The sequence below is a fragment of the Phocoena sinus genome, chromosome 8 (genome assembly GCF_008692025.1).
Source record: "Phocoena sinus isolate mPhoSin1 chromosome 8, mPhoSin1.pri, whole genome shotgun sequence".
NCBI lineage: Eukaryota > Metazoa > Chordata > Mammalia > Artiodactyla > Phocoenidae > Phocoena > Phocoena sinus.
Window position 1 is genome coordinate 3,972,138 of NC_045770.1, and position 27,846 is coordinate 3,999,983.

At 56.0% G+C, this 27,846-nt stretch overlaps 1 protein-coding gene across 1 annotated transcript; it reads right to left on the reverse strand.

Annotated features, from left to right (window-relative positions):
• Positions 1-3,740: 3,740 nt before the first annotated feature.
• On the reverse strand, positions 3,741-27,645 carry ADAMTS15 (ADAM metallopeptidase with thrombospondin type 1 motif 15). Its single transcript, XM_032640584.1, has 8 exons — positions 26,510-27,645; positions 15,457-15,589; positions 14,570-14,737; positions 14,109-14,392; positions 8,614-8,791; positions 6,720-6,901; positions 6,444-6,619; positions 3,741-4,946 (listed from the first exon to the last, which is right to left on the reverse strand). Exons 1-8 carry the CDS (start codon positions 27,464-27,466, stop codon positions 4,172-4,174), a joined length of 2,853 nt encoding a protein of 950 aa, XP_032496475.1. The 5' UTR covers positions 27,467-27,645; the 3' UTR covers positions 3,741-4,171.
• Between the last annotated feature and the right edge of the window lie 201 nt (positions 27,646-27,846).

Genomic DNA, 27,846 nt, shown 5'->3' on the forward strand with positions numbered 1-27,846 from the left:
CCTACACTATGTGGTTGGGAAGCTTCTGGATTGGTCAACACATCCACATGCTGAGGGTGACACACCCCAAGTCCACAGGGACAGAAGTTCCTGCGTCGGGACCCTCCTGGACCTCGCCCTACGTACCTCCTCGTCTGACTCTTCATCTGTGTCCTTGATCATGTCCCTTATGATAAACGAGTAAACACCAGCGAATGTTTCCCTGAGTTCTGTGAGCCGTTCCAGCAAATTATCAAGCCTGAGAGGGAACTGTGGGAACCCTCAACTTTGTAGCCAAGTAGGTCAGAAGTGTGCGGATCCTGGGGACGCATTACTTGTGATGTGTCTGAAGTGCAGGCACTCTTGTGGGACTGAGCTCTTAACCTGTGAAGACTGATGCTAATTCCAGAAACTAATTAAACTATACGACACCCAGTTGGTGCCCGGAGAGTTGCAAAATTGGTTGGCGAGAGGAAAAAAAAAAAAAAAAAAACCACATGCATTTGGTGTCAAAAGTGTTGTAGGCAGAGAAACGGTTTTTCCTTTACCCCCAAACCAAGCCATGGGAACTTTTTCTCACAAAGCTTTTGCTGGCGATTGCCACAATGGAAAACAGAAGGGATACCAAAAATAACAACCCCAGAAACGGGACAAGGTTTTGGGTAATTTTACAGAGATCTTACCGTTGCTGACTGCCAGCTTAGACATCAACCCTCAGCCCCTCCACATCCCGTCCAGGCCTCCAACTAGCTCGGAGAGTCATGCAACCCCTTCTGGCTCCCCACTCCTTCCACGACGACTTTCTGTCAAGTGCCAAAGCTTTGTCCCAGCCCCCGCTTTAGACCCGTCACTCATCTCTGAATCCCAAATTGAAACCAAATAATCATCCACCAAAGTGTAAACCGTAACTGTCCCTGGAAACCCAGACTGTGAATGTTGGAAACGCCCTAAGGGAACAGGAAATCTACCTTCCTCACTTTGCAGATTAGGAAATGGGATTCCAGAGACAATCTCAGATCTGAGACCAAGGCAAGTTTCTGGACTCTTAGTTGGATGTTCTTTAAAATGTGTCACGCCCCTGCCATGCCCACACGTCTGCTAACGTGGTCTGCTAACGTGGTCCGACCAAAACAAAAAAAGGAAGAAGGGAATATTCTCCAAACAGAATGAAACTTCCCTCTGAAAACTTGGGATCCCTCCTAAGGCAGGTGCCCGGGAGCATGCTGGGCCCCCTGACCTCGGTCCAGCCCCAGAGGCCGCCCCTCAGGCCACCTGCACACCCGCTCCTCTGGATCCCCTCCGCCACTCAGCAGGGTGTGCCCCCCGGCCCCTCTCCCCACACCCCCAGACCCAAGTGCTCCTTCTCGGCCCCAGTCCGACCCCTCTTCACACTCACCACACCTGTCACCATCTGTGTCTTTGCCAGCCTGGGCGCTGTGCGACACAGGGACCCACAGGCTGGCTGATGGTGGGTGCTCAGTAGATCTGGGGAAGGTGTGTGTGGATGAGATGAAGTCACAGAGGCAGGACACGGGTCTTAAATACAACTTTATTGGGAGTAGGCCGTTGTCCCCGCAGCGGCCAGCTCCCACGTATACACAGTATACAGAGCCCAGCCAGAACCCAGGTCCTTCCATCCTTCTGCAGTACACACACGGAATGCAAAAGAACCAAACACAAGGGGGTCTCGGTAAACGACAGTGTCTAGTGCCTTCGGGAGCCAGTGCCCAGGCTGGGGGCACTCGAGCCCCTCCTCCCGTCCTCGGCTCGCCTGCCCCCGCTCCAGCATGGCGAGGCCCACGAGGTTGAGATCCTGCAATCAGTGCACACAACGAGCAGAGGAGGCAGGGGCTCCTGAGCCCACACCCTTACTGGTCCACACCCCTCGGAAGAGGTTGCTGCAGCCCCAGAATGTTCCTCTTCTTCCACAGACATGAGAGACCACCTTAACTTTGTCTCCATCACCAGAAAACTGTGCCTCGAGGCTTGTCTCTGCTCAGCCTTGGAGAGTATGGTTGGATTAGTGAAATGGTCCCAGACAAGACACACCTCCCAAGTTGTCTTGCTTGTACTTCTTTTAAAAAGGAAAAAAAAAAGGTAAAAGGAAAACATCACGACAGGAAAGAGCGCCGAGACCCAGCTTACGTCAGGAGCAAGGTTAGTTGTCCCTCCTGGAAATGATCCATCAAGCCGCTCTCCTGGGGGCCAGGCGCCCCCAGTGACGGCACCTCCCTTCCCACCCACCCGGTCCCCGCCCCTTCCGCACGCCCCCGCGCCACCCTCTCCTCGACGAGGAGGGCTGCACCAAGCACAGGGTGCGGTGCTGTCGTCAGCTAGCGGGGGTCCACCTCTGCCCTGCAGCCCCAGTGTTCGCTCGGGCAGGGAGGGGGGTTCCTCCTCACTCCCTTCTTCAAGGGTGGCTGCAGCCCAGCCTCCGACCTCCTCCTGCCCTTCGTCCCCTGCGGGAACGTGTTCAGGGCTCAGCCAGGGTCAGACTGGGATTGGAACACCATCCCAGGCTCACCTGGCTGGTCGGCTGGTTTGTGGATTCTATCAGGGGAAGCCAAATCAAAGGGCTGACTGCCTTTCCCAGGGGAGGCAATGCTGTGCTGTCACCTCACCGAGGTCCAGGACTCACTACCTACTCTCAGAAACAGAATCTCCCGTCTTCGTGCTGGGGCAGCTGCACCCTCAAGAAATACCCTGCTTGGCCAAAGAATCCCTAACTCCAAAACATCGTCCCCCTTGGAGCTGTAGGAAACATCCGGTTTCCACTCTGCTACCGTGTCTCCGAGATAGACAAGTCTCCAGCAGTTCCTACTGGTGGCTGCCAAGGGCCCCTGGGTCAGCTAAGTGATTCCTGGTGTCTCCTGAAACCTGTCCCCATGGCACCTGAAGAGAGAGACCCTGTCATCGCATTTGGAGGCCCGGGGGGTGGCGGGCTGAGGGGAGCAGGAAGCATGCACCCAAGCTCATCTCTGTGTCTGGGCAGCTCAGTCTACAGGGGAGGACAGCAGGGCTGCTGGAAGCACCAGGGTCCCCACTGCCCCGGGGAGGGACAAGGGTGGGTTCCCAGAGAGCAGAGCCTGAGGTAGCAAACAGTGAACCCCGTTATCCAACTGCAGAAACTACAGCCTGTGATGCAACGTGACAGGCCCCAGGCAAGACCGCATGTAGCTGTCTGGACGGTGCCTACTTGTTTGTTCAGCACCTGGCCCTTCTGGGCACGTCCCACGTCCCCCTAGTGGGATCAGGACTGTGACAATGCTGGGTTAAGGTAACAGCCTGACTTCTATCTGGCTCCCTGGAGGAAGAAGCCATCAGAACTGGGGCCCCCTCCTCCCCATCCTAGGGAGACATTCCTGCAAAGCTCAGACCCAGCCCCAGTGACAGCAGAACCCTCTAGGTCTCTCCTCAAACTCCCTGCTTCGGGCACAGAATCCATCACCCCAGCATCTTTTTTTTTTTTTTGATGGTCGGATCCCTCTTGAAGAAGACAACAGTCTCCTTACTGACCGCCTACCTCCACCTGCAAAGACCCAGAGGACACCTACGCAGAAGCCCTCCCACTAGTCTGAAGACTACGACACAGGGAGAGGAGGTGGCCCTTTAAGGGATGGCCGAGAGTGGAAAGAAGATGAGGAACTTGGGACTGTCCCCCACACACCTCACCCCAAATGGAGCGGCCCAGGCTCCAGCTATACCTGCCCCCTGCCCCTCAGCTCTGCCCACCCCCAGCCGGTTTTCACTGTTCAGTCCACATCAGTCAGAAAAGAAAGTGGCTGAAAGCACCATAAAATCCTGCCTTGTTCAGAGACGGCTCAGAGCCCTGGGGCCCCCTGAAGTCGCCAAGCTGCCGGGCCTTGGCTCTTCCAGCAGCCTGCGGCCTCCCTGACGGGGGCCAAGGTCCCTGAAGTTCCGCTGGGAGGCGCCCATCCTCCAGGTCCCTGGGAGACTGGGCCCCGTGCCTCCTGCCCAGCTCCAAGCACCTCGCAGCCTCACCCCGAGGCTGGCCCCGGAGGAGCCGGGCGTGAGGTAGACTGTGCCTTAGTGACTTAGCTTCCCGGCCCAGGTCCTTGTCCCTGGATGTGGGTGGCCTCGCGGCTTGGGCCCTGCCCAGTGCCCTCTGCCCGTGGCCGCCCCGGAGGCAGCAGCGCGAGGGGCTGCAGAGTTAAGCGGCGGAGCGCTCCGCTCAGCACGGCCTCAGGACGCAGAAGTCCAGCTCCTGGGGCTTCCGGCGCAGGTTGCACCGGTCCCGGGCCAGCAGCCGCCCTCCGTGGCCCACGCACTTGAGCGGACGCCTCTTGAAGCCCCGGCCGCAGCTCTTGGAGCAGGGGGACCAGGCGCCCAGCTCCCAGGCCGGGCAGGGCTCCCCACAGGCGCGCGTGTCCGCCGGCCGGTGGGCAGCGTCGCAGGCGGATGCCCCGCGCTGCCCGGGGGGCCCGCGACAGTCCACGGGCCGCCGCTGCAGGCCGCCCCCGCAGCTGGCCGAGCACGGCCCCCAGCTGCCCGCCACCCAGCGCGCGGGGGCCCGGGCGTCCGGCTGCTCCACCTGATTGGAGAGGCTGAGGACACTGTTGTGGAGCACGGAGGGGGCCCGGGGGTCCGTGGGCGGCGAGGTCCGGTCCTCCCGGGGCTCCTTGGGCAGGTAGAAGGAGTAGCGGACCCGGGGCGGCGTCATCTTCCCCACGGAGAGCACCTCCACGGTCAGGGGCTCCAGGATGGGCCGCGAGGCCTGCAGGCTCTCCACTGCGGTCCCCGTGCCGCTGTAGCGCAGCAGGCTGCCCTTCACCACCAGGTCCCGCTCCACGGCCGACACCACGAAGTGCCCGTTGAGCAGGTACTTGCCTTGGCTGTTCTTCAGGGCCAGGTAGTTGTCGTCTCCGATCAGCCCTTTGTAGCCGCGCTGGCGGATGTCGATGCTGGAGGCGCCCGCCGGGATGGCGACCACGAAATTGTAGCCGTGCCTGCGGCGGCAGAAGAGTAAGCGTTAGACCGATGCCTGCAGCAGGACCTCGCTGCCCTCCAACGCTGAGACGGGTTCCCCTTCCCAAACCCCGGGCAGGTCACGCAGGTGGCAGAGTACCGGGCCTGGCCCAGCCCATGGGTCACACAAACCGAGAGGTGGGGAGGCTGTGGGCACATCGGCCGCCCCCGGATACGGTGGCTGCACCTACTGCCTCCAGAGGGAGCGGAGAGGAAGGGGGAGGAGGACGGGAGGGGCCGGGGCTGGGGCTGATGCAGGGAGGTGCACACCCTGGGGTCAGGGACCTATACCAAGCCTTGGCTCGGGCACCAGCTCCCTGGTGGCTTCAAGCAAATCAGCCTCTCTGGGCTCCAGGGGCCTCATCTACGCAATGAGCAGGTTAAAAGGATGATGTCTCAGCTCCTTCCCACTCCACTAGTCTATGAAAGGGACACCTGCCATTTAGCCTGTGAAGAGAGTCCGGGGATCTACCTTTAATTCCCAGCCCGGTCTCCCCTGCGGGCCCCTGAGGGACAGCCTGCAACACCATCCGCCTGCAGCACCCGAGTGCCCGAGAGGTTGCACCCAGGGCTCGGCAGAGGGCACTGTGTCCAGGGGGTGGGCGAGGCTCCTGGACAGCCATCGAGGCCTTCCTGCCACCAGCACCTGGACCCCCAAGTCCTCAGAGCCAAGCACACCCCTCGACTGAGACATTAGGGACTCTGCTTGCCCCTGCTTCTTCCAGAGCTTGGGTCCGGACTTTGCAAGGAGCACATCCCCCTGAAAATAAAGGGAACGTGCTGGACCTTGGAAAGGCAGGAGCCCAGGCTCAGCAGAGACATTTCTTCGGCTGATCTGGGCACCCATCTCCCACGAGGGGGCTCCCTCAGTCCCAGCCGTTCGCTCCTCCGTCTCCCTGCAGTTTAGTGCCATTCTCGGCTTAATCCTGTCCCCAAGGCCAGGGCCTCGGGCTCAGAAAAAGGGGAGGCTGTCACATCTGTCCCCAGGTATGCTTTGTTATCATCATTGTGAACGTTTAGTGAGCATTTATTACGCAGCAGGTACTATGCTAAGCATGTCACCTGAATTAGCTCCCTAATCCTCACAATAGCGGGACATGAAATATATTAGCATCGTACTCACTTTACACGTGGGGAAATCTAGAATTCTTGAGATTGCGTCACTTGCCCAGCTTCATCCAGAAAATGGGGAACTGGGACTTGAACACAGGTCAGTCTCACTCTAGAGTTCTAGACAGACCCTAACGACTCTGCCAAATGCCTGAGTGTCATCTCCAGCTAAGTGACATCCTAGTCAAGCCTTTGTCTTTGTTGGAGGAATGAATGAACGAATGAATGGCATACTTGTAGCCGAGCATGAGTGGCCTCTGAAGCAAGGGTGCCGGCCAGGATTTGACATTTACTCCATCTCACCCAAGCTTCCGACGCCTGGGGGCAACTCCTTCCCTCCTTCCGCCCCCCCAGGGCTCAGAACTCACATGGGCTTGGTGAAGAGTCCTGACACCTTCTTACAGCTCTTATTGTCTCCCCCGCACACCCCACATTTGTCGAACTTCTTCTTGGAGCCCAGGTTCCCGTCGCAGCCAGCCTTGATGCACTTGCCTTGGACGCAGACCGAGGTGGAGTCAGGGGTACACAGTGTGCCGTCCACCACCTGCAGTGGCCCAGGGTGGGGAGAAGAGGAGTGGGGGCAGCTCAGCCTGACGCTTCCCAGGACGCTGCCCCTGCCCGCTCTCCTGCCCAGGCTCACCCACCTTCGGCGCCAGCGCGTAGAAGTAACCAGTGCCGTTGGCTCGGCAGATGAGTTTGCACTTGTCCCGTGGGGAGATGCCCGAGTACTTGGGCACCCAGGCCACGGCCAGGCTGAGCCGGTTCGTGCTACGGTTGTAGCCGTTGAAGGCCTCGCACTGCTCCTCCCGGAAACTCTTGCCAGAGGCTGGGGAGGGGGAACACATGCAGGAAGCTAAAGGGAGGGCCAGCTGGGGAGAGGGCAGAGGAGAGAAGCCCCCCAGGGGTGCTCCACCTCACCCTCAGCCGGGGCGTCCTCATCACTGAAACCACCCCACCTCAGAGGACCAAGGCAGGCGGGGACCAAAGGATGCGGGAGACAGATGGTAACACATCCCGCGGGCAGTGTGGCGCCTCCCCCAGTGGTCTGGCCTTAAGTTCCCTCGAACAGGAGTCCTAAATAGAACCCCCCAGCAGTCTACTGAAACTGCGTTCAGAACGTTCTTAAATGCATAAAATACATAGATTACAAAGAACACCAATTATATTTATATGCAACTATCAATATATTTTGAAACATATTTGTGATTTATGTGCTTCCTTGTTAACCCGTTAAATAACAAGATCCAACAATGAGTCTAAAACCCACTGTAACTGTGAGCTAGTGATGAGCACAAATGCCATTTTAAGGAATCTGCAACAACTGAAAACATGCAACACATGAAAATACCCATGATTTCTAGTGGCAGAGCCACAGGTACTGTGACTAGCGTTGTAGTTTGTTGCCTAATTAAGAGAAATACTAAATTTGGGGTGGAAAGGTTAGTAAAAACTACTAAATTTCTAACCGAAGGAAATACTAAATTTTAGATTAAAAGGTTAGTAAATATAGAGATGTTATTTTCCTCCCACCCAAGTTCATGAGGCTTGGATAAAGAATTCCTGCTTGGGGGGCTTCCCTGGTGGCGCAGTGGTTGAGAGTCCGCCTGCTGATGCAGGGGAAACAGGTTCGAGCCCTGGTCCGGGAAGATCCCACATGCCACGGAGCAACCAAGCCCGTGTACCACAACTACTGGGCCTGCGCTCTAGAGCCTGCGAGCCACAACTGCTGAGCCTGTGAGCCACAACTACTGAAGCTCGCGGGCCTAGAGTCTGCAACAAGAGAAGCCACTGCAGTGAGAAGCCCGCACGCTGGAAGAAAGAGCAGCCCCCACTCAATGCAACTAGAGAAAGCCCGCACGCAGCAATGAAGACCCAACGCAGCCAGAAAGAGAAAAAGAAGAAGGGAGGGAGGGAGGAAGGGAGGTAGGAAGGAAGGAAAGAAGGAAAGAAAGAATTCCTGCTTGTATACAAGTAAGAATGGTGTCTGAGTTTGAAACTGGGCTGTACCTATCCCAATCTCATTAAAAATAGCAAGAAACTGAGAATGTGGAAAAGATGTAATTTACTTTTATCCCAGCAAATTACAGACAGCTGATCGTGGTCTACAGGAAAGTCAAACAAGGGATATGTAACAGTTCCTTTCTTTCTAAACCATATTATTTCCATTCTGCTATTGTTATTGCAAAGGATTATTCTCAGAAAACAAATTAAAAGCTAACCTATGTTAAAAAATAAAAAATAAAAAAAATTAAAAAAGCTAACCTATTTAAAAAAAAAAAAAACTTCTGCTTATGAAGATGGGCTTGTCTGTGCTTAACTAAGAGGGTTCTAGTATCCTGTCCCCTTGGGCCATCTAGACTCCCAGCCTCAGCATCAGAGGAAGACAGCCCTGGCAAAGGTGGCTAGGCCAAGAAATGATCCCAAGGTTTCTGCACAGCTGCACGTCCGGACTGTGCCCTGGGAGTAAGAATCTCGACTGCAGGAGCTCTGTGGCCTCCCGCCCACCTCCCCAGCCCGGCCGCGGCCGCCCCCGCTCACCTGAGCTGGGGCAGGACTCCAGGCTGCAGGAGCGGTATTTCACCCTCACTCCCTCGCAGTACTTGCCGCCGTTGGCGGGGGCGGGGCTGCTGCACTGCCTCCGCGCCAGCTGCACGCCCCCGCCGCAGGTGCGCGAGCAGGGCCCGTATGGCTCCCACTTGGACCAGGAGCCGTCCACCTGCGAGGAAGGGTCTGTTACGTCCCTGCGGGGTCGGGGCACGGCACCCACACGCTGAGCCCGCACAGGAGCCCCTCGGGGACAGCCTCCACCGTGCCATGCCACCGGCACGAAACCCACTTCGTGCCACGAGGGAGAAAATGAGCAGCGAATGATCCTGCGCCTGGGGCGCACACGACACTTCAGCCCGTTGATTAGCGAATGCCCACTGCCCCCACTTACACAGGAGGCCGCGCGCAGGACAGGGCTCCTGGCTGCGGAGTCAGGCAGGCAAGCTCCACCCGGGCCTCTGCCCTCGCCACATGGGTGGCCTTGAGCAGGCAGAGGAACTTCCTTAAGTTTCAGGTGCTTCGTGTGCAAAAATGGGGCCAGCACATCGACCTCGGGTGTGAGGTCAGACGGAAGATTTAAATGATGCAGCGTGTGTGAAATGTCCTAGCTCCGTGCTTACCACGGCGAGGGAGCTCAGGGTTTCTCTTTCTGTGTCGTTAGTGACCTTACAAAAGTCTCTGAGTCTAAAGGATGGCCAGTAAACCGTGTCGCCATAGATATCTGAATATTTTTATTTGGAAGGTTTCCATAATTCAGACTTTTCACCAAACCAGACTGGTCTTCACCTCAATCCGGGGTTAAACTTGAGAAAGTTTCACTACAAGCAGATGTAATGTTTGTGCTGAGAGGAGATAAAGACAGGAGGCTATTGAGCAATCCTGAAACTGTTTGGCTTTGGGGTGAATTATGCAGTGTTGTTTTAATTTCAAGAGGGTGGAGAAGGGAGAGAAAATTTACAGTCTTCATTATGTTTTTCTTAGGATGACAGTAAAGCCAGTTCTCAGCCCTGAATACACACGAGTTGGGCAACAGGGCCCAGGTGTACGAGGCTGGTGGAGAGGCTGTCACAGGTCACCCAAAGCCGCGAACCTGCACGGAGCCCGTCAGGAACTGGCTGCAGGTAAGGCAGATACCTTAACTTAGGTAGATACTCAGAGTTTCGTCCTGAGGAAGGACACTTTCCCTTAACCCTGCTTTCTCCACGAACCATAGCCCACCTCATTCATGCCTTCCCTTCCTCAGAGAATCAGCCACACCTGCTCTTTCTACCTGCTCCCTCCTCCGTGCCTTGCAGTACGGGCTCTGTCCCCATTGCACCACGGGAACTGCTCTCTCAAAGGTCAGCAGTGACCCCTCTCGAAGGTCAGCAGTGTCCCCTCTCAAAGGTCAGCAGTGACCCCCCCCTAAAGAATGAAAGAGTCCGTGCCCAGGCCCGTGGTCCCCAACCTTCAATATTTAACTTTGCTCCTTTGGCTTCTGAGACGATGCTATGCTTTTTTTTTACCTGGCATCGCTTCTTCCTACCCATTCCTACAAGAAACACTCCTGCCATGTGCCATTCAGTCACTCATTTGCCAAACATTTGTTGAATTCCTACCACAAGCCTGGCACCATGTGCAGCAAACCCCTGCCTTTGAAGCAACTGCATCCCAGCGGGGAAGACAGACCATAAAAATAAGCCTGCGCACATAGTGTCAGATGGGGTTAAAGCAGGTGTTCGGAGCGGGAGATGGGGAGGGCCCTGGAGAGGGGGCTGCCCTGTGTTACAGAGGGCATGGAGGCCTCACCACTGAGGTGACATTTGCACAGAGGCCTGAAGGAAGTGTGGGAGTGAAGCATGTCGATACTAGGGAAAGAGCGATCCAGCGCAAAGACCCTGAGGAGGCAGCAGGAAGAGCTGAAGACAGAGACGGGGCTCCTCGCTGGGTCTGCGCGAGAGGACCTGGCTTGCATTTCAAAGGATCGCTCTGTCTGCTCTGGAGGGAACTGTCTGTAAGGAGTAAGGTCAGAAGCAGGCGGACCGGTGAGGAAGCAGGGGTGATAATCCACGGGGCAGGGGGCGGTGGCGTGGAGGGGGTGACAGCAGAGGAGGTGGTGAGGAATGGTTAGGCTCTGCATCGATTTTGAAGACAGTCCACAGGGATTGCTGGACGCGAGTCCGGGGCAAAGAGGCGTTGGCCTGAGCGCATGGAAGACGCCAGAGCAGGTTCGGGGTGGTGACGAGGGCCTGCATTTTACAGATGTCGTATTTAGGACGGTCATCGGTTATCCAGATGGGGCGATGGAGATCCAGGGAGACAGGCAGTGTCCAGGAGAGAGGTCTGGGCAGCAAACTTGGGAGTCTTCAACATGTAGACGTAAAGGGTGTCTACGGCCAGCGATCTAGATGCTCCACCTAGGAAGGTGGCGTGGATCTTGACAGGGGCGAGGACCGAGCTCTGCAGCACCCACCCCAACACTGGAAAACAGGAGTGTGAGGAAGGGGCAGCTGGCGGGGAGGAGGGAAACCAAGGCAGGTGAGTCTGTGTCCTCAGGGCAGAGAGCCATGGCCGGGTCAAATGCTGCTCGCAGGTCAGGCAGGAATCACCGAGCAGCAACGTGCAGGTCGTTGGTGACCTTAAGAAGAGTTATTTCAGAGAAACAGGAGGACTGAAAGCCTGTTTGGAATGCGCTCCAGAGAAAAGTGGCAAGACAGGCGTTGGCGAGAGCCGGTTCATACAACTCTTTCAAGGAACTTTGCTGTAAAAGGGAGTCAAGTAGGGGCTTCCCTGGTGGCGCAGTGGTTGAGAGCCCGCCTGCTGATGCAGGGGAGACGGGTTCGTGCCCCGGTCCGGGAAGATCCCACATGCCGCAGAGCGGCTGTGCCCGTGAGCCACGGCCGCTGAGCCTGCGCGTCCGCAGCCTGTGCTCCGCAACGGGAGAGGCCGCAACAGTGAGAGGCCCGCGTACCGCAAAAAAAAAAGGGAGTCAAGGAGAGAGACTGTGATACATGAGAAGAGGAAGGATTGTGAGAAGTTTAGTTTGAGGTGGAAGAAACTACAGCAAGCATGCATCCTGATAGGAACAATCTGACTCAACACAGGGGACAATCTGATGCTGCAGGAAAGAGAGGAGATTGACAGGGTGCTTTCCTTGACGAGACGGCAGAGGAGAGCATCGGAGTGCAAAGCACAAAGCCTGGCCGCAGGTGAGCGTGTGGGCAGCTCGTCCACTGTGCAGGAGGAAAGGCAGCACCACGGGCGCAGAAGCAGGTCCGACGGTGGATGCGGTGCTGGGAGCTGGTGGGAGTTCACGTCTGATAACTTAAATGCTTCGTTTTTCTTAGGGAAAGAGGAAGAAAGGTCACAGGCAAAAGTGAAAAATGAGGAAGAAAGAGCTGGTCATAGAAGAGAAAAGTGAAGATGTGAAGTAACAGCTTAGGTGGTTGGGAGAGTGAGAACTCAGGAGATAAAATGTGATGTGACCCCTGGGCAGGCCCACCGCAGTGTCCAGGTCATTGATTCAAGCTGAGGCCAGCGAGCAGGACTGCATGTGCTTCTCCGGCCATGTTCACCTACGCTGGCACCACTGAGAAGGTGAGGGAGTCGGATGCCACCAGGGTGGTGGCTTAGCCCAGTGAGTACGAGGAATGGGGACGGGGGTAGAGGAGTGTACGTGAAGGAGTGGTTCCAACAATGGACCACGGTGTCTCAGCTCAGTAAGAGGCTGGCGAGGGCCTGAGAAGCCTGAGGGATGATGCAAAGATGTCAGGTCGAGGGACTGTAGGTCAAATGGGATTGAAGAATGGCCGGAGTCCCAAAACTGGAGGGAGTGAGCTGGGAAAATCAGGCTTCAGTGGACAGAGTGGGACCCCTGAAATGAGATCTCTGGGGTGACTCACAGGACAAGTTTTGTGCTTTGACTTTAGCTAATGAAGGCAGGGTCCTCCCTAAAGGGCCAGGGTGGAGGAGGGACAGTTCGCTCAGAAAGAAGGTTGAGGATAGAGTGGGTTTGGCTCCTGATGGATTGAGAGGTCCAGAGAGCTTCCCCCATCACATTTCCTGTATCCAGTATCCCCCTAACCAACCTCTTTATCCTCTGACTCATCTTCCCAAGAGGAGGAACTGGCAGTGACCGGCCTGTCCTCAGGACCTTCCAGCCTCAATGCATCAGGCTGGTGGTCAAGGCAATGACATGTTAGTAGCGAACCACCCCCCCCCAAAGATGGCCCCAATGGAGTGCCCATCCACGCTAGCCTCCAGCTCAGCCCACCACCCAGACTCTGCTCCAGTAGCGAACCACCCCCCCAAAGATGCCCCCAATGGAGTGCCCATCCACGCTAGCCTCCAGCTCAGCCCACCACACAGACTCTGCTCCAGCTCTGCCTGTTGAGACCCTCCTCATCCCTAGAGGCTCTCTTCAAATCCCACCTCCTCACCAAGGCTTTTTCAGGCCCTTCTAATCATCATTAATCTCTCATCCCTGCTCTCCACGACACGTTCTCGCACTCTGTCTCAACACACAGCACACACCCCTCCGCGTCTTGGATCACAGTTATATTTCTAGCTTCCCCACTAGACTGTGAGCCCTCTCTGACATGGCCCATGTTTCATTCGTTTTTCTGACCACCACAGTACTTTACCCAGGTCCCTGAATAGAGCGGGTTGTTGCCTAATGAATGAATGAAGCTTTAATTAAACGTATATTCCCAGAACACGGAAGATTCTACATAATTCTGTACCGTGCCCATCTCCGGGCAATGGATAAAGTGCTTGGTGAATGCTTTTTTATTATTGATCCATGGCCTCTGAGTACATAAAACCCCAAAGCAAGCCCTCCCGTGGCCAAGGCAGGGGCAGGAGCGGGCTGGACAACTCCCGCCAGGATCAAGGGAGAAGATGGGCCTCTTTCTTATTCCTTTTGGTGGAAAAGCGCAAATCCCTTTGCTATCCCAACCCAAGATCTGGAGAAAATAAAGTTTTTATTATATTCGAGAGTATTTGGATTCTGAATTTGTTCCGGTTTGGTTGCTATTCCTGTTTATTGAGAAAAAATAACTTTTGTTCATTTATGTTTCAACTTCAAAAACGACCAATCACAACAGAAACTGAAGCTTGGTTCGGGATGTAACAAATAGGGCTCTGAGCCCGGCTCACCTTGAGCCCACGGCTCCCTGGCCATGAAACACCCGCTGAGGGCGGAAAGGAAGGAGCGGGCAGTAGGCCAGTCCGAGCTCCAGGTGTTGGGCTCCAGAGCTCCTCCCGGGTTGCAGCTCAGGGCCGGGCCCGCTGCCCCTGGGAAAGCACCCCACCTGCCTACGGCCTCACCAGTTTCTCTGACCGGCCTCATCTTTTCTCTCCGGTTTCGGAGTCAAGAAGGGGCCAGGACCACAGCCAGGGCAATCAAGGCACAGAGCAGCTGTGTTACGGCCACACAGCAATGTGTGCCGGGGCTGGTCCCCAGGGCAGGTCCCCGGAGTCCACCCCCCGCCCCCCAGCCCACTCACCCTGTGCTTGCCGAGGCTGCGTCTCTCCACACAGGCCCCCTTGAGGCAGAAGCTGCCGTCCCCGCAGCTGGTGCCGTCGGCCCAGGGGAAGTGGCGGGTCTGGCACAGCGTCTGGCCCTTGGCCTTGCCGGTGCACCACAGCTTGCTGCAGCGCTGCATGTAGGGGCAGGGCTTGGAGCCCACACCGAAGGCCAGCTCACACTGCTGGCTCAGGGGGTAGCTGGCACCCGGCAGGTCCTCAGGCAGGGGCACGGGCTTGCTGGGCTCGTCCAGAAGACAGTCGCCTGCAGGGGGCCAAGGGCGCTCATCAGGGGAGAGCCAGAAAAGTGGCCGTGGCCAGCGCAGGGTCTCGACGGGAGCGGGGATGAAGCCAGGGGAACGGAACGGGCCCCGTCAGACGCCGTGGGTCGCGCGGCACAGACGGGACGGGGCCGAGCCCGCCTCCCCGGGGCCCCGCTTACCGTGCCCGCTGTCCAGGAAGTCAGTGACAATGGCGGCGCTGCAGGCCGACCAGGGGTTGGCGCGGTCGATCTGGATGAGCGTCGGGGACATCATCTGGTTGCCCCGGAGCTTCCCGAACACCTCCTCGCACACCTTCACGTTGTCGTGGGGCATGTTGAACACGTGGCCTGCGGGGGGAGGCAAGAGGCCTCAGAGGGCGGCACGCGGGCGAGCGTGGAGCAGCCTGAGGGGCGGGTGGGGGGCGGGAGCTAGAGGACCTGAGTCTACGGCTTTCAGGCGGGTCATTTCTGCCTAACGGTAGATCGCTTCGCAAGTGTCCTCAAGATCACGTTCCTGGGGACTTCCCTGGTGGCACAGTGGATAAGACTCCATGGTCCCAATGCAGGGGGTGCAGGTTCAATCGCTGGTCAGGGAACTAAGATCCCACGTGCATGCCGCACCTAAGGAGCCTGCGTGCTACAACTAAGGAGCCCACAAGCCGCGACTGAGGAAGCCATCTGCCACAACCAAGGCCCCGTGCAACCAAATAAATAAATAAATATATATTTTTTTGAAAAAATCACGTTGGGGTTTTATTGCTGTTATATTAAAATTACAGAGAGAGAGAGAGCACAATTTCACGGGTCCTGCCCTGCCCATCGGCTGTGGGCTCAGTGAGGACAGCAGGGTAGGGCCCTAGTTGATGAGACACTCTGACCGCTGACCGACACAGTGCCACCGGCCACCTGGGCTGGGGCGGTCGGGAAAGTGAGCCATCACCAAGGGCGACTCTGACCCTAAGGAAGGAGCCCAAGGGAGCACAGATAGACGCCCACCCCTGCCCAGAACACCCAGTGCAGACCCAGAAGGGCACTCTCCTCCCTCCCCCAAGAGCCCCCAGCCTCACCCAGCTCGTGGGCTGTGGTGAAGGCCGAGGGAAGCCCGTCGTCCTCGATCACGGAACAGCTTCTCTTGGGGTCGCACATGGTGCCCACGTCAGCCATGCCCAGCGTGTCACAGGTGGTGGCCCCGCACAGGTCCTGCCCAGGTAGGGGAGAAGCAGAAGCCGGCCAGAAGTTAGAGACGTACCAGAAGGACCAGATGGGAAGGAGGGGCACTCACCCCGCTCCGGGTCCCAGCAGGCCCGGCACTTCCCAGCCAGGCCCTTTGCCCAGGGGAGCTGCGGGGCTGTCATTCATGGAATGCACGCAGGGAAAAAGCCTCAGGAGGGAAGCTCGGTGGCTTGCTGAGAAGATGCGACCCAGATCCTACCCAGGGAGGACCTGGGAGGAAATTAGGAGGTACAGGATTACACTGAAAGGACCGTTGCTTTCTACAGACACAGCCTTCCAGCCCCGAAAACGGCGACTCCCCAGCTGGGTGAGGTTCCGGTTGTGGCTAACTGGGCAGAAGGGGGTGGAAGGTTGGCACCACCCCAGCCAGGGTTGGCTCTGGGAGCCTCATCCTTGATGAGGGACTGCCTTTGGACCACCATGAATTAAGCTCAGATTCTCAGCCAATGGGTCACTGGCCAAGGGCCCGCCCTGCCCAAAGCCCAGCTTCCGCGGGCTGGGAGTAGGCAGAGAGAGGCAGAGACAAGCCCGGATGCAGACCCAGCTCCACTGGCCACAGAGGCTTGGGGGACCACGGGCTCCACGGCCGCTCCAAAGAAGACAATTACATGAGTCGTGACCTAAGCAGGAAGGTCCCTCTTTCTGTACTGAAAGAGCCTGCAGCGGGGCCAGAGCCTCTGGCAGCCCAGATAGAATACTCTTCACGGATGTGGAAGGGTCTCCTGGGGGCACAGCTCGCATGACTCAGGAGCATCATGGGCCAGCAACGCATCCAGGCGCCTTCGGAGCCCGGAGAGATAGGATGAGACACCTGTACACATTCTGCTCCTCCTGAGAAGACACTTTAACTGGGTGACACTGGTACTTTCTACACCACACCCCTGCCTTTAACGTGGTCGGCATCTGACAGTTTACACGAAGCTGACGTGCAGCATCTCGTGTGATCCCCACCACAGTCTGAGGAGGCAGAGGTATTATTACACCCATTTGTCAACGGTGCAGACCGCGACTCATATCACAGCTAATCACGGTGGCGACTGAGTAAATGCTGACACTGGGCCTGCACCTGACACACACAGCGCTAGTTAATCCTCCAGCATCCACTAGAGTAATGACGGCACCATCACGCTCCACAGACACCTCTTCAGACTCCCCTGAAGCTTAGAGAAGCTCGAGTCTCGGTCAGGGTCTGAGGACTGGACAGTCACCCTCTGTCCGCTTCATCGCAGCTGTTTACTCAGCGTCTCCTGAGTCCACGCACTGCAGGTGTTTCCCCCGGGAGCCCAGGGGCTCACACAACAGGCACAGAGAGCTGTCCTCAGCTGTGTATCTCCCTAGGGGTGTATGTGTGCGCGCGTGCGTGTGTGTGTGTGTGCACGTGTGCTGACGTGGGGAAAAGGTGGGCAGCCAGGGCGTGTAAGGGGGACCAGGGAGCATAGGAGGAAACGTGGTCACAATACAGAAAATCAGCAAAATTTAATCCCAAGCACTCAGCAGTTTACCACCTGAGCAGTCAGACTTGGCTTCTCACGGTCAGGTGACAGTCACACCTCCTCACGAGTTCACAGGGATTCTGGCCAGAGAGCTTCCAGGGTGATCAGACTGAACCCGAGGGCACCCGAGTCACTGGCGGGTAAAAGGCTGTCCCGCACTTGCTCACGGCTCTTCTGTCCCTTCTGGGAGCCCCCGGGGGCACCTCGAATTCCGGTCTCTTCCAAGTCCCCTTCCCTCTCCAAAGGATCACTCCCCAGAAAGTTCTCCCTCCGCCAGAGTCCTGAAACCCAGAAAACACCTGCTGTCAGGACGCATGGGGGCTGGCGTGGGGGAGGCTCACCTGACCGGTGGTTGAGGGAGCGTGGCCACCCAGGAGCAGGCTGGGCTGGTGCAGCGGCCTGGGAGCGGAGGACGGAGGGAGGCAGGAAGGCTCGTGCAGGGCCAGAGGGAGATAGGCACGAGAGCACAGGAGCCCACAGACGTGGTCGCCCCTGAAAGTTCTAGCCTGGCGGTCACAGCCCGTAGGGAGAGCCTGCAGGACGAGCGTGTCACACTGTCCCCAGGCCACCATGTGCACCCAGCACTGGCCTTCTGTAGGAGAGGGCACGGCAACAAGCACCAGGAAGCCCAGAGTCTGGTCCTGGCCCATCACGCCGCAGGTGTGTCCCTTCGGGCAAGTCACTCCTGTCCCCTCGTTCTCCTCCTCTGGGGAAGGGCCAGCTCCCAACTAAAACCCAGATGGTCCCAGCACCTGAAGCCTCTGCTCCTTCCCGATCCCAGGGTGCTCAGCCCATCCCCACCCCCACCCCCTGGCCTCTGGGTTATAAAAGGAGCGCCCAGAACGCTCTGCCTGTAGAATGGAAAGAACCCTAAAGCTGATCTGGTCTGCTGACCCACGCTGTGTAGTTGATAAAACTGAGTCACAGAAACGTGAAGTCACTCACATGGAGATTCAGAGGCCCATCCCCTGCCCTGCTCGGCGGAAAAGGCTAGAGCAGAGTGAGAGCTCAGGCCGGAGTCCGGCGGCCGCGGGGCCGCCTGCCTCTGTGGTCAGGAGGTCCTTAAAGCCAAAAGCCGCCTTCCTCTCAGCGAGTGTGGATTCTCTCTGAAGCAGACATGCAGCTGCAGGCCCTTCCTGGCCAGGAGCAACCTGTTCTTTCCATCAAGAAATCCCAGTTTCCCTGGATCAAACAAGAACAAGGCAAGAACCGGCAAACTTCCTGAGGGTCGGACGCAGCTGACGGCAGCTGTTCCGCGGTACCCAGCCCATCGCTGTGGGAAGACCAGCTGCATGGGGTCAGAGGTGCTGCCCGGCCCTCTGCCTGGCCCTTTGCCCTGAGTCAGGACCCAGATGGAGCCTCCCTGGGCCTCCACGCTTTGAACTCCCACAGGTGGCTGTGCAGGGTCCCATGGCGCCTCGCTTGTGGCCCTGTGTGTCTCCACCCTTCTGGAACGAACTCAGATGCACTCAAGCTGCCTTAACCTCTTCAGCTCAGGCACTGGTCTCCAGAAACTGAAACGGTTCTGGTTCCTTCCACCTGGAGGGCGTAGGCACCGCCCAGCCTAGCCCCTCACTATTTCTGGTCATTTGCCATTTCTTGTAGCTGCAACTGACTTTCCAAATGACCCAAGAATCATCTTGGCCGACAGCTTAATCCTCCGGGATTATTCTTTTCTAATTGTCTCTTTTTATAAAAATAGTTTAGGACTAGAGCCACATTTTGGAAACAAATCAATAAATAAGGATAACACCTCGCAGCTGCCTTCCTTACGGCCTTCCTTCCACCTCCTCTCACTTCCCCCGCCATCTGCTGAGATGCTCGTGTTTTCAACGGTAGGAAGAGAGGGAGACCCACAAAAATCAAGCACATTCATCTTTTTAATGTGGCAGAAGATACCTGTTCTGATGGAGCCAACTTCCTGCTCACACCGAACTCCTACGTGTGCGAGCCAGCACTCACGTTCACGGCCACGTCACAGCTTCCAAGAATTCTATTCACAGAACTTCAGAGCCGCCCTCTCATTCTGCAGGTGAGGAAACTGAGGCTCTGTGAGCTAAGATCACTCCCCCAAGGCCATGCCGCTATGACGTAAAGAATGGGGTCCGCATCCATGCCTCTTGACACCAGGCCAGCAGTGGCCTTTGGTCTGGATGGCACCACACGAGTTAGGGTATCCTAATCGCTGGTGAAACCACCCTGCACTTGTATTAACACTGCCCCACAGCTTGTTACCCAGCTGAATCTCTCAGGCATCACTGGATTTCTTCATCCAACTCAGAATCCACTTCTGTTTGTAATCTCCGAGGATGGGAGGGCACGGCTTTGTTAGAAGAAAAAAAATCTAGCAGTTCAGTGCCTGGGCAGTGTGACTCAGGATGCCTGGAAGAAGAGGTTAGCTCACCCAGGCAGCTTCTATCAGCAGATTCCACTGGGATATAAACACCTCAAGATATACAAAGTGGTATCCCAGCAAGAGATGGACGAAACCAAACACGAATTACATCACCGAGGAAGCAGAGCAACCTCACCGCAGGAAGACCAAACAACTTTCTCCAGAAGCCGTCACTTCAAGGAAGGGTGCGTACCACGTCCAACAGTAGCTGGCCTTCACGCACAGATGATATTCTGAGCGCTTTACCTGCTCACTTACAGAATCCTCACAGCAGCTTTATGAAGGAGATGCCATTACCAGGCCGCGTCCTACAGATGAGACCCGGAGAAGATGCGTAACCAGCCCAGGGTCAAACGGCAAGCCCAGGTTAGACTAGGAGGGAGGGGCCGAGGCAGGGCTGAACCCAGGCAGTGCATCAGCAGAGCTGGGCCCTCCTCACCCTTACATGCTACTTCCAGGGCACGCGGTCCCAAAGAACGAAGGGGCTGGGGGGTCTCAAGAGGGCAAGGTCATCCATTCCGGACCCTCTGCCCCCAGAGCGCTGGTGGGTCACAGGTGGGCAGAGGCCGGAGAGGCCCGGGGAGAGGAGAAGGCAGGATCCAGGATCAAGGGCCACGAGTGCTCTGGGAACGGGCTCTGCGCCAGGTCCCAGCCCCACACCTGCACAGACACACTGACCCCAGCCCTGCCGTGCACCGTCTGCCGGCTCCTCCTGGGCAAGGCCTGATGGTGGAGAGCGAAGATGAAATGCCCAAGAACCCGAGGCTCCCTCTCCCGGCCCTGCAGCCTCAAAAGCTGGATGAACAGTCCCCAGGAAGGGAGGTGAAACTACCTGAGCACTCAGAGCGCTGTGGTCCTTTCACTGCATCAGCACCTCCCTCCTGCGAACACACTGAACAACGGCGACGTGCGTGGGCCCATCGGAGGGGCTACAAAGGTGTAGAGAGGTCCTGCCCGGAAGATCAGTGGGAATGGCAACTGTGGAGCCCAGAGTTTCCACACAAATAGGAAGGGTTGGGCACACCTGCAGGGGGATGCGGCAGAATGCTTTGAAGCAGGGCCGTCTCAAACCTAAGCTCTGGCCAGGGACCCATCGGTAATGACTGGACAGCAGCAAACATACTGAGCAACACTAATGCAGCGATGGTATCAGCTGCCATAACTCGGCACCAATTCTGGAACCCTCGGCAGCTCGTCCCCTCAACAGCCCTGCCAGTCAGGTACCCTGGTCGTCTTCATTTGTGTTACAGATGAGGGGAGAGCAGTTCAAACAGCTGATTCACTCACTGTCATTGCTAAAAGTGGAAGTGCCAGGATCCCAACTCAGCTCTGCCCGACTCCGCGCCTGTGCTCTTTCCATTGCGCCCTGCGACCCGGGCACGGTGTCACAGCAAGGTGAGCGTGAGGGCCCCGCGTGAGGCCAACATCTACAGAGACGTTGAAGGGCAGGACCTACCGAGGGACCGACCTCGCTGGCCCTCCTGACTAACCAGAGTTTAAAAAAAGAAAGAAAAGATTCCAGGGCACATTCCTCCCTCCAAACTTCCTCCCCACCCTCCCCCATCACTCCCGGCTTGCTTATTTGCTGTAAGTAAGAAACGGGGCAGAAGAGCTATCACCCTACAGTCCAGGGAGAATCGTCTCTCCTCCCCGCTCCCAGAAGGAGTTGGGTTGAGTTTCCAATTAGTGACAAAGATTTACAAACTATTAAATGACAGATCTACAGCTGTCTCTCTCTCTCTGCTAACATCTTCCTCCGAGACCTGACTTCAAAAACGCTTCTCACAAAAGACAAAAACTCTAATTCGAAAAGATACATGCACCCCAATGTTCATAGCAGCACGATTTACAATAGCCAAGACCTGGAAGCAACTTAAATGTCCATCGACAGATGAATGGATAAAGAAGATGTGGTATATTTATACAATGGAATATTACTCAGCCATAAAAAAGAATGAAATCATACCATTTGCAGCAACATGAATGGATCTAGAGATTGTCATACTAAGTGAAGTAAACCAGACAGAGAAAGACAAATATCATATGATATCACTTACATGTGGAATGTAACAGAATGATACAAATGAACTTATTTAGAAAAAGAGAAATAGACTCACAGACATAGAAAACAAACTTACAGTTACCAGAGGGGGAAGGGGTTGGGGGAGGGATAAATGAGGAGTTTGGAACTAACATATATACACTTACATATGTTTTATATATATATAAACATATAACACATATGTACGTATATAAAATAAACAACAAGGTCCTACTATATAGCATAGGGAATGATACTCAATATTTTGTAATAACCTATAAAGGAAAATAATCTGAACAAGAATATATATATATATATATATATATATATATATATATATATATGAATCACTTTGCTGTACACCTGAAACTAACACAACATGGTAAATCAAAAAAAATTAAAAGATCCTGGTGACTTCCCTGGTGGCACAGTGGTTAAGATTCCATGCTCCCAATGCAGGGGGCCCAGGTTTGATCCCTGGTCAGGGAACTAGATCCCACATGTATGCTGCAACTAAGAGTTCACATGCCACAACTAAGGAGCCCACAAGCTGCAACTAAGGAGGCCGCCTGCCACAACTAAGACCCAATGCCACAAAATACGTAAATATTTTTTTAAAAAATTAAAAGATCCTGACAAAATTATGATTCTTTTTATTGTGTTGGGAGATGTGTGTAAAATCCATATTATTATTTTATTATTAGCATTTCTTTTGTCGGAACACTAAATTTCACTGCCATGCTGCAACTAGTTGATCATGGAAAGAACTGGCCTCTGTTTCAAATGAGGGTCCACAATGTGGATCCTTTCTGCACAGTGTAGAATACATATACATCCCCACAAAACCCAAGGCCAGAACGGGAAGATGAGCGCCAGCCTTGGGATGTGAGAGGAGGAAAGGTGAGAGCATGAATGAGGAGAGGAGGAGAAGAGAACGAGGACAGAGAGCCTGCCTTGATGACCCCACAAGAGGAAGAAGACAGCGCCGAAGAAATCGGGGAGAGAAGGGGACGAGGGAGCAGCAACCACGGTACTCAGTGCGGCAGGAAAAACCAGTAAATGAAGGAATAAAACCCACAAACTATGAATCCTAAAAAACAGCCAGTCCCATGGAGGAAATGTCACAAATAGCAAACCAGAAGGTGGCCTGAGGAAGGGCCTCCTGCAAGATAGAAAACAAGCTTCCTGTCCCATCACCACCACCTCCTTCCTCCTTGCCTTTCCTTCGGTCCAGCGTCTGTTTGTCCCTTGTTCTCAGCTTCCAGACTGCAGTGTTAAACAAAATGACCCCCCTCTGGGCTTCCAGAAGACAGGGTCCGAGCCTTCGCCAGGGCACTTACACAGCATTGTAATGGGTTGTTTCCTTGCTGGGGTCCCTGACACACAGTGAATTCCTGGAGGCCAGAGGCCACATCTTAGGAGTATCTGTAGCTCCACAGCCCAGGATAGTACCAGAAATAATAGATGCTCAGTAAGTGTTACGAGAATGTATGGATAAATGAATGGAAGCCAGTGGACCACGAAGTTGCCCAAACAGCAGAGGCGCTAGACCTAAAGAGAGAGAAGACCCGGAGAAGTGCGGTCCCACTGGACCACTGCCCAGCACAGCAGAAGTCACAGAAACTCCTCCTCTCAGAAACAAATGTGCACATGGAACGGCTGGCTCTCATTCTCCACACATCCTGGTTCCAGTCCTCTGTGACCTCACCCTGCTGTTATGAGCTGGAGGCTGATCGCTTCGCCGAATCTAACGTGCACTCTTCCTACGGGAATGGACTTATTCCGAATCTTTAAGGAAACTCCTCAAATTGTCAAAATCCTTGCTGTAGGATCCACTGTTTCTCCTTTGTGGGCAGTAAAGGATCCTCCCTGGGTCTCATCTTCCCAGTGTTTTGATCTCAATACCCCACAGCCCTCCATCCGCCTGCCAAGGGGACAGCAGGCTCCCCACAGCCTGGCCCGGGCTTGTTTCCACCGCTGCAGCTCTGAGACGTCAGAGGGGAACTCCACGCCTGCCAGGCCTGACCTCCTCCTGCTCTCTGCTGGGCACCCCAGCACCGGGAGCTCCCTGGAGCTGCCCTCACCTCTTCCTCACGGGAGGAAGTACTGTCCGGCCAAGCCCGACCCCTTCCTAACTGCTTCCTCCCCGTGAGAAACACAACCGGAGTGCAATCAGAAAGAGGCAATCGCCATTTTTCCAATTTCTCTGGGGCAACCAAGAAATAGGTGACTCTAAAGGGACTTCCCAGGAGGTCCAGTGGTTAAGACTCCCAATGCAGGCGGCCCGGGTTCGATCCCTGGTCAGGGAACTAGATCCTGCATGCCACAACTAAGAGTCCACATGCCGCAACTAAACATCCCGGACACAGCAACGAAGATTCCACGCGCTGCAACTAAGACCCGGTGCAGCCAAATAAATAAATAAATGTTAAAAACAACAACAACAACAAAAAAAACGGTGTCCGTCAGTTCAAGGTCCTTTAGAGACAAAAGGTAATTTACAAAATAAGCACCTTTCTAAAAAACGTCTTATCCAAACAAATTATATATATTCTTCTCAAAGTTTCGTTTGAAAAAGCGTGGATTACACCACTCTTCCAATAAATAGGGTTTAAGCAGAGAAGCTCACACATCTGATTTAAAGGATTACTCCCCACCCTTACAAAGTAAGACAAAAGTCCCTCTTGCGTTGGAGCAGAGAGGAGGCCCCAAGTTCCTGGAGACCACGTCGGCGTCCGTCTAGAAAGAGCAGCTGCGCGCTGCTGTTCTCATCTCATACTGTACCTTCCCCGGGGAGCTCAGGAATGAGCCGTTCCTGAGACTCTGGGAATGCAGCAGGCCCTGAAGTCTGTACCGGCCAGGAGGAGGAGAGACGTTTGCTCTGAAGCGTGAAGCGCATACCTGCATGATGGGCCTGCCGACACAGCCTCCCCACTCTCTGGCTTTGCCCTCTCCACGCCTAAGGGAAAGACAGCTTCTAAGAGTCACACCATGCACATCCCATGCACATTCCGACCCAAGTGGTCATACATCTTGTACCCGTTATGCGTGGTCAACATAGCCCCCTAGGGGAGGTCTAGCACACACCACTGACAAACAGAAGCTGTCACGCTGTTTGATTGCCTCTTCTTCAAAAGGCGGATCCTTCTGACGGCATGGCCCATATTCCCAGCAGGAGTGCTCTTCCTACGGCTGGTTCCAAAAGTCAGCCTCACCACCAGGCAGTAGAGACGGAGGTCTGTTACTTTAGACCAGTGAATGGCCTCCACAGGGGCATCCCAGGCAGCAGATGGGGCAACAGCTGCTTTGCCCATTAAGAGATCCTGTTCTTGGCCTTTGCTTTTTCCCCAGCCATCTGACTGCCGAGTTGGGCTGTGTGCAGAGGTTGAAGCCACCTCCTTTGCAGCTTCCCCGTGACTCAGGCAGTGCTTGTAGGGGCTGGGCAGTGACAGCTCCACAGACCTCAGTTGGAAGAATGAGCGCAAGGAAACGGACTCGGGCCAAAGGCCTCCCTAGAGGAACCAGGTGGTGGGAGGAGAAGGCTGGGAAAGGAGGAAGCTTAGCTCCAGGAAGGGACCAGCTCTGCCAAATGGGTTAGTGGGGAAGTCTTCAGCTCCTGTTCCAGCCCCGTGTGCGCCAGTCCATCTGGATACGGTGGAGAGTCAGGGCCCCATAGGTACCCAAGGATTCCTTGCCACCCCCAGAAGCCTGCGGTTATGATGTCAACAAAACAAGAGCCCGGCACAGATTCAAACCGCAGCCCCCCACGTCAGAGGGAGCAGCAGGTCACGTGGATGCTTGCTTTCCTCCCAGTCTCCTGTACCTGAGAAATTTCAAGAATTCAAAAACACAGCACTCAGTCCCTGCAACATCTATGAATCTAAATTTTCAATAGATCCATAGCAAAAGGCAGAGCTGCTTTTCTGATTTGCTTTTTTGATCTGTCTTTCTAATCCCAAGACTCAGTATCTTTCCAACCCTGCAGCTGGGATCTCCAGATGCTCTGCCCCGAGCTCACTCCACTTCCGCACTGCCGGAGCCAGGAGATGGAGCCCTGTAGCCAAGCCCCATCATAGGAAGTGTCAGTGAGTCTGGGTCACGAGCAGCCCGCCTGCTCTGCCCAGAGCCTACATCAGGACACAGGGTCACACTCCACCGACAGGGATACGGGAAAAGTGAAAGAGACGTTCTCAACTCAGCTCTAAGTGAAGCTCCGCTTGAAACTCCAAGCCTCGAACGGTTTGCCTGCTCCGAATGGACCAGAAGCTCCTCAAAGAGGAGACAGGCCCAGCACAGACAGATGTAAGAGAAGCAGCAAGGAAGACGGAAATGCTGCCTGTACTTGATTGGGTCTCCATCCTTTCACTGCAACCCACGAAAAATCCCAAACGAGCCCCTCTATCCCAATCCAGCTGTCCCAGGCCCAGGACAGAGAGAGGATAACGGCATGTTACCCACGAGAGAAGCACCAGGCGCTCAACTTCCAGGTCCACAAGCAGAAAAAAAGAAGCCTCGTAAGGATACGTCCGAAAGGACTTAGACGCCTCCTTACAGTAGGGGCGGACCTCGCCAACACCATCCTCAGAGCGCCTCCTATCTGCCTTGGAGACAAACGGCGGCTCCGGGGCGGCAACTTCCTGGGTTCCGGCCCCTCGGCGCTGGATCCAGGAGGCGCTCATTGGCCGCGCTGGGCCTACACCTTCCGAAGGAGCAGGCGTTCCTCTGACCGCCCACGTGCATCCGTATGCACAAGAGCCGGGGCTCCACCGAGCCTAGGAGCCGGCTCTCCCCGGAAGATCCCGAGTGGCAGTCGGAAGAGATCAACGAGATTTCAACTCGGGGGTGGGGGATGGAGGTGACTGCGCGCCACAGAGGGCATTTAGAGAGTTAAGGGCAGTGACCTCCCCCCCCAAAAAATGGAGGCTATCTGGGTCCAAAGAGGTGACAAATCAACTCACCTGCCGGGTGAAGAGGATGGCGGTGTCCCAGTACTCAGGGTGCTTGTCACTCACTTTGTTCAACTTCTTCTGCCACGCGCAGAAGTTGCGCAGCGTCAAGGCCGCGTTGCCCGTGACCTTGGGCCCCGTGTCGCGGTCTCCGAGAAGCAGCACCTTGACCACGACGATGTTGATGGGGTTGAGGATGCTGGGATGGCGGTAGAGTCGCGCCGCCGTGGCCAGCAGCGTCAGCAGATAATGCTCCAAGTCCGCGCCGTGGAACTTGACCATCGACTCGTCCGCCACCACCAGCGTCTCCACGTACCGCGGGATAGACACGAAGCGCTTGGCGCGCCCGGACCTGCGCGGGCTGCGACCCTCCCCTAAGCCGATCCGCTGAGGCTTGTAAGGGTCCAGGGCCTGCAGGATGGAGGGGTTCCAGCCTGAGGCTACCCCGCAGCGAGACTTGGGACCTGCGGGAGGCCCGCCGGGGGTGCCCCGGCGCTGCAGGAGGTGTGCGCCCTGGCTGTGGCGCTGCGCCGCCGGCGCCCTGGCGTTGGGCAGTGGGCTAATGACGTACTCGGCGCCTCGGTAGCCAAAGGCTCCGCGTAGCCCCCCGCACAGGCTCAGGGCGGCGAACGAGTCTGGCTCGGCATTCACGTCCCCAGAGTAGAAGCAACGTCGCAAGTCCGGAGAGCTCCCGATGAGTCCCTGGAGGGGGACGCCCAGATGCTCAGTGGCGAAGGCGGGCGCCAGGAACTGAGCATCCGGCGTCAGGTGTAGGTAAAAGTCCTCCTGAAATGCTGTGATCTGAAAAATGAGTCCCTGATCCCCGGAGTCCTCGGGACCCCGCCAGTAGTAGTGGCGGCCGTTGATGTCCGGGTCCAGTTGGATGGGGACCACCACCTCTCGCTCTGGCTCTGAGCCTCCAGCGGGTGCCCCGGCGAGAGCCAGCGTTAAGATGCCCAGCAGAAGCATGGCGCCGGGCAGCGCACAGCAGCGCTCTGGGAAGGGCTCGGCCGGCTCCCCGGCCGCCGGCACTGTCTCCTCGCAGCCCGTACACCGGAACCACCGACGCCTGGGACCGCCCGCAGCTCCCAGAAAGGAGAGCCCCGGGGAGGGAGACTCCTCGCAGAGCAGCGAGCGTGCACCGGGCAGTTCGCGCCTCCTACCTGTGCCTTTCCAAGCAAAGCGCGCCCTGGGAGCTTAAGTACAATCGCTGTCAAGTGCAAGGACGAAGATTTGCAGCCGAGAACTAGAGGGAGGTGTCGGCCGCTCCTCCGAACCGCAGCCGCTCCGCTCGCAGCGCCGCAAACCAGGCGCTGGGCGAGCCTATTAAAGGCCCCCTCCTCTTTGGA